The sequence below is a fragment of the Protobothrops mucrosquamatus genome, unplaced genomic scaffold (assembly GCF_001527695.2).
Source record: "Protobothrops mucrosquamatus isolate PMUCROS unplaced genomic scaffold, P.Mucros_1.0 scaffold116, whole genome shotgun sequence".
Classification (NCBI taxonomy): Eukaryota; Metazoa; Chordata; class Lepidosauria; order Squamata; family Viperidae; genus Protobothrops; species Protobothrops mucrosquamatus.
In genome coordinates, this window is record NW_015386488.1 from 744,306 (window position 1) to 754,282 (window position 9,977).

The 9,977-nt window shown below is 39.1% G+C and overlaps 1 protein-coding gene across 1 annotated transcript in view; it reads right to left on the reverse strand.

The window, feature by feature from the left end:
* The window catches only part of PTPRU (protein tyrosine phosphatase receptor type U), a 335,303-nt gene that overhangs the window by 233,136 nt on the left and 92,190 nt on the right, over positions 1-9,977 (reverse strand). Inside the window, exon 10 of the mRNA XM_029283530.1 lies at positions 1,655-1,963. Within this exon, the coding sequence (XP_029139363.1) occupies positions 1,655-1,963 (309 nt within the window). The remainder of the gene's footprint in view (positions 1-1,654; positions 1,964-9,977) is intronic.

Here is a 9,977-nt window from a genome sequence, read left to right on the forward strand (position 1 = left end):
AGGATGGGAACTACATCAGCTCTTTTCCAGTCCTCTGGTAGTTCCCCTGTGCTCCAGGATCTTTGAAAAATATAGTTCAGTGGTTCAGAGATCACATTTGCTAGTTCCTTGAGAACCTTGGGGTGTAATCCATCTGGTCCTGGCGATTTGAACTCATCTAGGCTGGACAGGTGCTCACTTACTATTTTCTTGCCTATCTCAAGTGAGGAACTGTGTTCCCAAGATTGGTCCACTGGGGACTTGAAAAACACTGCAGACCCACCAGACGAGGGGTGGGGTTCTGAGGGTTCAGGTAGCCTAGAAGTAGGCAGATCACACAGGAATGCGAGGGAGCAAAGCCCTGGTCTGTATAGCCCGGTGGGCAAGCGAGCAGACCAGGCGACAGGAGCCAGGTCACCAGGACCACCAGGGCAACAAAGAGGGGGAAGCCCCACTACATCAAGTGCACAGGGAAGCCCAGGGTGTTCCCAGGGCCCGAGGAGGTCGCAAAGAAGCAAATGACCTCCACAGTATTTGGAGGAGTTTGTAAGGTTGTTGTCAACCTACAAGTAATGTGGGTGTCGGCCCGTTATTCCAAAAACGATAGCACGGTACCATTAAAGGTGCTATCAGGCAATAGCTCCACAGTCCATACACCTATGGATGAATGAAGTACCACATTCCCTCTAGAAGGTCGCAGTTATATACATGTATATATATATGTATGTATGTTTGGGGCAGTGTCATCCGGGGGTGAAGGGGTGTTGTGTCCTGAGCCTGCAGTAGCAGGCTCGGGACGTTGTCATGGTAACGGGCTGTTGCAAAGCTGCCCGGGACCAGACAAAGCGGCGCCAGCCTGCGCGAGGCGCAAAGCGCGCCATTTTCTTGTATCCTTTTTACCCGGGGATTCTGGCTATTAAAAAGAAAGAGAGAGGCCTGCGAGTCTCTGAGTTGTGACGGAGTAATCCGGAGGAGAATAAAGAACTTGTTGCTGACAGTATGTGTGCCATTCTTTCGCCGCTAAGACGAGGACTTAACAGAAACCATCATTTTTCCATTAAAAAAAAAGCAGATTGTCAAAGAGGTCTAAAGTGGTAAGGCAAAGGACATACATGAGGGAAGAAAAAAAAATTCTCCACTATTCATATTCTTTCTTCCTGTTAATGAAGAAACTTGCAACTTTAGATATCTTCCAAACAGAAACAAGTTAGACAAAAAGTCTTACACATTCATTTAGCAGGTAGAGTTTGCTCCCAGAATGGAGCAGACCTTGTTGCACCTGTTTTACCATCTCTCTAATTTAGCATTACTATTATAGTTGAATGTACTGTGATGGAACCTCAGGCCTCCCAAATCTTTCTGTTCAATGACAGGTTAAAAGATCCTTTGTTTTCTTCAAATGAGCAGTCAGATTCATACCTACACAGTTATCATATAAAATCACTCATTCCAGTTCTTTCTCTTTCCTCACTGAATAAATGTGCAAATATTTTGCTTGTGTAAGTAACATTTATATATAAATATACATACATACACACACGTGCACACACATACACACATTTCATTTTACTCCACCAACTGCCCAAATAATTTGATGAGGATGCTCAGAAGATGTTCTTCACAGCTACCTAGAAAGGTATAAATATTAGATGCTGACTGAAATAACAAAACTCACCATCTTCATCAGTCTGAAATATCATCTCTTTGCCTTCTTTCCGGCCTTCAGGATTAAACAGGATAAGCTTAACATGGACATTTTTATAAGGCAGAAGATTCTTGATGGTGTAACAGTTGATACCATGCTCCATCTTCACACATTCACGAAAGGTCTGGTTATGGCCAGTGCCTACAGCATAGCGATAGCAGAGTGTGACAGTATATGTGTGACAGCGTGTCAGGTTGTAACCCAGAGGCTCCCATTGAAGGATCAGCTGCCTGGATTGGATCTCTGCAAAGGCAAGGCCTTTGGGGGCCCTCATGGGTTCTGCAGAAAGAGATGGAGAGAGAATGAAAAACAGCAGAATCAGTATCTGTCAGGACACTGGGAAAGGGCAATACTTTGTCGACTTCTGGTGGAGAAGAATATTGAATGAAAAGATGTTACAACCTCTGGTGTAGCAGAACTTTAGATTTAGAATCAGCTGGAGGAAAATATAATAAATATGAGGGAATGGTGTGAGTCTGTTTACTGGTAGTCCTCAACTTACAACAATTCATTTAGGGACCATTTGAAGTTACAATGGCACTGAAAAAAGTAACTTATGACTGTTTTTCACACTTACAAACGCTGCATTATCCTCACGGTCATGTGATCCAAATTCAGATGCTTGGCAACTAGCTCATAATTTATGATGGTTGCAGTGTCCTGAGATCATGTGACCGACCGTTCTAACTGTCAGGAAATTTCTTCTAGAATGAAGGAGAAATTTCCTGATGGTTAGAACAATTAATTTGTTATTCCTGCTATAGAATCTCCAACACTGACCTGATAACTCCCCATTATCTAATGCAGGGGTCCCCAACCCCCGGTCCATGGACCAGTACCAGGCTACAGCATGCCAGCAACCGGTCCGCACAAACAAGCAAAGCCCCATCTGTGGGATGCAGGCAACACACAAAACCACGCACCCTCCAGTCCATGGAAAAACCTCTCCATGGAACCAGTCCCTGGTGCCCAAAAGTTTGGGGACCTCTGAACTAATGGACCTGGTAGAAAACAGCTTTACGTGAGTCATGCTATTGTACCAATATCCTGAGAAGACAAGGAAAATCCCAGAATTGTTATGTATCACAATTGCATTGTGTGAAAACCAGTGGTGGGATTCAAATATGTGAACAACTGGTTCTCTGTGTGGATGCTGCTTCCAGAAGTCCGTTCTGGGCCTGGGCAACAAAAAATTAGCTACCGGTTCTGCCGAACTGGTGCAAACTAGCTGAATCCCACCACTGGTGAGAACCTATTAAAACCAATTCCATGCCCATGTTTATTTACGCATAATATTCCTCTTCTTTTTGAATGTTTTAATCTTATTCTTTTTTTAAATAAATGATTTCCCTGTATAATCTGATCCCCAATCATAATAAATAAAACAACAGAAACCAGGTAGCCTGACAATGACAGAAAAACAGTCATTAATCTTATACAGTATGGCAAGACCACTGCTGAAGAACAGAGGTGGAACTCTGACACCAGAGCAGAACATCCTGCACGCAGGAAGCTCCTTAAGAAGCAAAAAAATTCCCTCTGGTTTTAAAAAGCATCCTGTTATAAAACAGAGGTGAACATCCTATGACTCGAAAGTTTATGTTTATCCAGCTCTCAAATTAATTTTAAAGCTCTTTACAGCAAACAAGCAATTTAGGCTTCCAGCAAAAGCAATATATTCTTTTCTTGGCACATTGTATGTAAGGAGGGAAGGGGGAATGCCAGAGAAATATAAATGCTCCAAAGTAAGAAAGGGCGCCTCATCCTTTGTTGCCATTGGTTGCACCCATCCTTATAATGAGATCTTTCCTCAAAGGATGGTCCTATGGAAATTCAGAGCTTGATGGATGAATTGTCCTCTCAACAGACAATTCAATGGCAAAGACACCTTTACAATATATAGAAGCAACATGTGTTACCCATCATCAAAGGAACCCTCGTAGGTTCTGCAGAGAGGGTTGGAGACAGAATGAAAAACAACAAAATCAGTAATTGGTTTGGGGGGGAAACATGCTTGTGGGAAAAACTGCATTCTATCTCAATGCTCAGCTCTATAAGATAGTTTTCAACTTACAACCATTAGTTTAGCACCGTTCAAAGCTATCTGCAATCTTCCCAGCTGGCTTCTGACAAGGAAAGTTGAAGGAGAAAGCCAGATTCATTTATGATCAACTGCAGTGATTAAACATAATTTAAGAGTGATAATGGACGTATTAGAATACTATGAATTACATCCAGGGAAACAACTGGCACTAATATTTCTAGATGCCCAAAAGGCATTTGATAATGTTCCCTGGCAATTTATGATTCAGCAATTACAAATAATGGACTTTGGACAGAATTTTACAAACATGATAAAAACAATATACAATAAACAAACAGCGAAAGTGATTGTGAATGGAGACTTTACTGAGAACTTTGAGATAAGAAAAGGTACAAGGCAAGGATGCCCATTATCTCCACTGTTATTTGTTTTTACTCTGGAAGTTTTAAATAGAAATATTAGACAAGATATAGAAATTAAAGGGCTAGAAATAAAAGGCAAAACATATAAACTACAAGCATTTGCTGATGATTTGGTATTTATTTTAGAAGAACCCTTGGAGATGATTCCTAAACTATTGGGAAAGATAGAACAATATGGAGAAATGGCATGACTGAAAATAAACAGAGGAAAAAACCAAAGTAATAGTTAAAAACCTTACAAATAAACAAAAAAACAAATGTCAGAAAAAACAGCATTGCAGATAGTTAAAAAGGTCAAATATCTGGGAATACATTTAACAGTAAGATGTTCAACGATAAAAGAAGATAATTACACAAAACTATTGAATCAAATAAAAATGGATCTGGAAAAATGGAAAAACTTGCAATTGTCAATACTAGGAAGAATTGCTACAGTGAAAATGAACATACTACCAAAATTTTATTCTTATTTCAAACAATACCTGTAAAACATGAGAAAAATTTTTTTGAAGACTTAAATTCCCTAATTTTGAAAAGCTTAGCATATTACGTGGATGCATCTGCTAGGTTCATAATTCACCTGGAGAAGAGTAAACAATTTAGTTATGAATATTAGGTGAACAAACCATTGTATGTAAAGATCAATTCCCTAAACATAAGAAGAGTCCAATAAGAAAACTTCCTCACATTAAATAAACTAAGATCAACTCTTTGGTTGTTAAACCACATTATGTTTAATGAACTTGGGCCACAGCAAAGCTAAGGGACCCAAGATAAGATAAACTCCCCTTCAACATTGCTATCCAATAATTTTGGAACATCTTCAATCATTTGTGCATCTCTTTCACCAAATGTTGTACAAAAATAACTTTTCATATGACTGGAGAAAGAAAAATGGCATAGCAGAGCACCATACCTGTAACTCAAAAGACTCCAAGTAATGGCTTTGGAAGCAATTTCAAGTACTGGGTCATCTGAACTGTTCCTGTTGATTCTATGCATAGGAAATAGACCTGAACTATATTATACTGTCCAGTTTTGAATCTGCAGCAGCCTTCATAGATATACGAGATATTTTACATATCTCTAAAATAAACTTATCAACCTATTCATAAGTAGGTGAAGCAAATGCACACTGAACAGCAATTTCAAGCACTGTAGGAACAGAGAGCAAAAGCTGATGGTGCTGCAAAATTCAGGTTTTAAAGCAATGACAAGCTCCCTTCCCTTGTGCCTCTCCAGGTGTTTCTGCCTTGTTAGATTTATGGATTTTTTCCCCCATCATCATCATCACACACACAAAAAAAGACAGCTTTAGATGAAGAAAAAGCAAGACCTAAGCAAAATGCAGACATTGCTTTTCATCTCCAAGGGTTCTACATCTCTAGAAATGTACTCATTCCAATTGATCTAATCATTTTGCCTTTTTCCTTCTCTGCTCCTCTAATGATAAAAATCTGTCACTTTTATGAGAGTTGTTTTTCTGCTGTTGTTCTTCTTAAAGCATTTTAGTTGTCCATGTAGAGTCTAAACTGTGGCAGAACTCTAAGCGGGGATACATTTCAGTAAAATTGCCATCTCTATTGTAACTTTTGTTGTTAAAAGGAGAACTTGTGTCGTGCTGGATTTAATTTCCACATTCGAAGACTGCCTTGCAGAAACTACTTCCCTGAATGTGCTATGAATGTGATTCAAGCATATAGTTTCTCATCTTTGTGAGACCTATTTAAAAACAATAGGTTTATTCATGTAGGTATTTCATACTATGCTCCTTGAGGATGCATACATGCACACTCAAATCTAATAAAACACTCAAATCTTAAAGTCATGGCAACAACAAGGAAAACAAAAGAGCAAGCAAACTAAATTTAAAAATTAAGAAAAAGAAATATAAAAGTCAACTAAGATACGGGTAGTATAATGTGATATGCTTGTTTTTTTTTAAAAAAAACCTTTTGTTGTTTCTCTCCTCTCGCTTGGTTTATTTAAAAAAATATGTACACACAATTCCCATTTAAACCATTTCAAAGAGGCTTATTTGCTATTCAAACTCCCACTCTCACGGGAGCAAAATTTTCTTGTGAATGTCCCAAAGGGGCTTTTTCAAGAGGCAACTGGACTTTCTTCTTTTTCTTTAAAGACGTTTCACTTCTCGTCCAAGAAGCTTCTTCAGCTCAGTTACAGAGCTGAAGAAGCTTCCTGGAGAGTAGCGAAATGTCTTCAAAGAAAAAACGAGGAAGTCCAGTTGCCTCTTGAAAAAGCATCTTTGGGACAACCTGGATGACTGAGAATCTCCATAAACATTTATTGTGAACTGTCAGCAAGAACAATGTGATGATTTCAAACTGGAATAAAAAGCAAATTTGGAAACTGGATGATAATCATCCAGTACAGTTTGATCCTAAAATGTTTAAGAGTGATAAAGTTTCCACTGGTTGCACTGAAAAGGCATCATACTTGATGCAGCATCAATTAGGCAAGTAAATTAAATCCAATATGGACTTCTTTGTGATCAAATTTCTGAAATCCACTGAAAGATGCACCAGCATAGCCCAGATGCCAGCACTGAATAAACTCTGCAAACATCCAACCTTCTTCAGCTAAAAATGTGCTCCCTTCCAAAAAGAGTATTTCTATTGAAAATAAATTATGCTTTTGAAAAAAAAACCAAAAAGAGCAATTTCAAAAGAAGATCAAATATTGGAGAGATTTACATTTTTAAAACAATGCTCTGCAGAAATTCATATTTTAAAAAACTTCAGGGAAAAGTGCATTTATGTAAAGAAATACCTTAAAAACAACTATATGCAATAGGTTGTGTGCAAAACCTTGTTTTATTGATATGAGTTATGATTTTGTTTTTTGTTTTTTTTTAAATGAAGGGTTTTTTATTGCTTTTAATTTTATTTGCCTTGCTTTGCTTATAAATCTGAATTCATCCTAAATTCCGCTTGGTTTATCTGTTTGCTGTTCAGCTTATTAATTTTCATATGCCTGTGCAACTGCCTGGACATGTCCTGAAAGTTTTCTTGACAAGATTGCAAAAGTGGTTTCCATTGCCTTCTTCCTGGGGCTGAGAAAGGGTGACTGGCCCAAGGTCACCCAGCTGGCTTCATGACCTAGGCGGGACTAGAATTCATAGTCTCCCAGTTCCTAGCCTCTCTTCCAAGCCCAAAATATGCAGCTCACATTGTAGTGTACCCTACATACCATGGAACTGGTACATAGAATACTCTCAATGCAGGATTCTTACTGTATACAATCACTCCTTATGTGACTAATAAAATGTAGTACTGTGAGCACCTAGAGAGCAAATATAGTCGTAATTAAACACAACAAGACTGAGATCATTTTAGTTAAAGCAAAATGATAAAGGACACACAACTGAAGAGAAAAAGAACACATTTGATCTCTTAAAGCACTTAAGTTAACTATAAAGAAAGAAAAGGGTTTTGAACATAAAAAGAGAAGAATAAAAAGAAATGTTTGGCAGGGTTGAGAGGATTTCCTGTCTTGAGTTCCTTTACTGTTCTGCCTTTCTTCCAGTTTAATTAGAAGAATTTCTAAAATTAATTCTGGATCATGTGTCAATTGCTTTCAAATCCTTCTATTGGTTGGAATTTTTGTCCCCTGACCACATTTCCACATAAACATCTGTTGGCAGTTGCTGGATCTGTGTTCACTTGTCCCATGTGATACCTCCACAGCTAGAATCTACCATTTTTCAATCAAGAATTTATTGGATCATCCTGGAAAGGAAGATGTATACATAGCTTTTCCACCCAGATGGGTTTCACTTGAGAACATGGTCTTCCTGAGTTTGAGCTTAATCATCAGTCTCAGTTTATGGCTTGCTCCTAAGTCTTTCTGTTTATCTTTCGCTCCTTACTCATAAATTGTTTTCTGGTCTCCATTTCATCTTTACTGGTGGCCTATCAAGAGTCCTTAATTGAGTACACCAACAAAACACCGCAGTAAAATCATATTGATGCAACTGTGTGCATGATTGCATCAAGATTCAGATTTCAGAATCATTGCCAAGTTTCTCTTCCTGGTTACCACATAAAAGTATTCCATGTGGAAGCTCTTTTGAGGATTCTTTTGGCCTACCTGGGTTATAACTCAATAAATTGACATGTTCATATGGACAAATGAACTTCTCCAGACGATCAGAGTTTATACAGTATCACTCAGAACAAGTGTTCCGAATGTTTCTACAACTCCCAGCCTTCCTCATTATAGCCCATATTTCCAGGGCCATCCAAAAGTTGTCATTTCACAATATCCAAACAGTTTTCCATTCCTCATTTAGAGGCTTATATGTCAACCCCTTAACACTGTCAGAAGCCATGTGATCGTGCTGAACAGCTCTGGCAAGTAATGCAATTCACGGTCATAGCTGTTATGATAGCAATCAACTTGGATGGCTTGGAAAGGGATTAGACAAGACTTCCTGGAGAAAAAAGCTGGCAGTGTTAATCAAGGAAAGTAGTGGAAAGGCTTAGCCTGTATGACCTGCTTTGGAGCTTCCCACAGATATCAGTTTCCAATTATGAGAATCAGGATGCTGAACTTGATAGGCATTTTTAAACTACACAAAACAAGACTTCCTTTGTTTTTTAAGATACTCCAGTTTTGTCTCATCAGGCCAAGTCAGGAAGCAGCCTTGAGATCTCTATATGCACTCTCTTGAATCCCATAATGGAAAAAGAGAGAGATAAATGTAATAAGATAAAGAAAAATAAATAAATATCAGCACTCTGAATTGCACTGGACACCAAACAGGAAGCTTATAAAAATCTTTAGGCTCTATGTGATATCATAAAAAGGTTAATAAAATCTGTTCTGGGATCTGTTTCAGGGTTTGTTATCTCCCAGTGGCTTTTGATATTGTGGACTATCATCTTCAAACATTAGCATAGTGAGTCAATTTTCAGGCCTGCCTTCTCCAAATGGAATGGTGCAGTCTTCTCAAGAGAGATTAGTGGTTTTCTATTGCAGAGATTAAGGGGTTGGGTCCATAAACAGTATTTCAGCATTCTGGAAGCTGCTTAAAAACCAAAGTATTCCAGAAAACATTAAGAGGGCAGTGAGTTTGCAACCACTGGTGGTTATACAGTAGAACTGTTTTATTACATTTTTATGTTTATATTTTATGCTTATAAGATAAGATAACCTTTATTGTCATTTTTATACTGTGGGCACAATGGCAGACATCAAAAATGAAATTTAGTTGCCCGCTCTCAAAGTGAAACACATACATGACACACACCTAAACATACTATGAACAACATATGTATAGACCCACATCCCTACATATACGTAGCAAATAAATATTAAATATTGTCCATCTTGAATATTTAACGGAAGGAGGAAACTTGAGAGTTCGCAAGGTTAATGCTGTACGGAATGAAACTCTGGCTGAATCTGATGTTCTGCCGCAGCATTGGACCGAGTTGTGCCTTTGCGGCCTCAGACCCGGCGCAGATCTCAATTGGCTCCCTGGTTTACCGAGGAGCTGAGAGAGATGAAGCGCCAGAAAAGACGCCTAGAGAGCAGTTGGAGGGTGAGCCGAACCGAATTCGATCGAACACAGGCAAGGATACAGGTTAGATCCTACCTAGTGGTGATGAGGGTGGCGAGGTTTAATTACTACTCCACCCTCATTGCGTCATCAGATAATCGCCCGGCCACCCTCTTCAGGGTGACTCGCTCCCTCCTCCAGTTGAGGGGGGGGAGGATCCCCTGGGGGGGAGGGCCGAGGATTTTGCTCAATATCTGTATGACAAAGTCGCTCGGATCCGAGAAGGTCTTGACTCTGACTGGG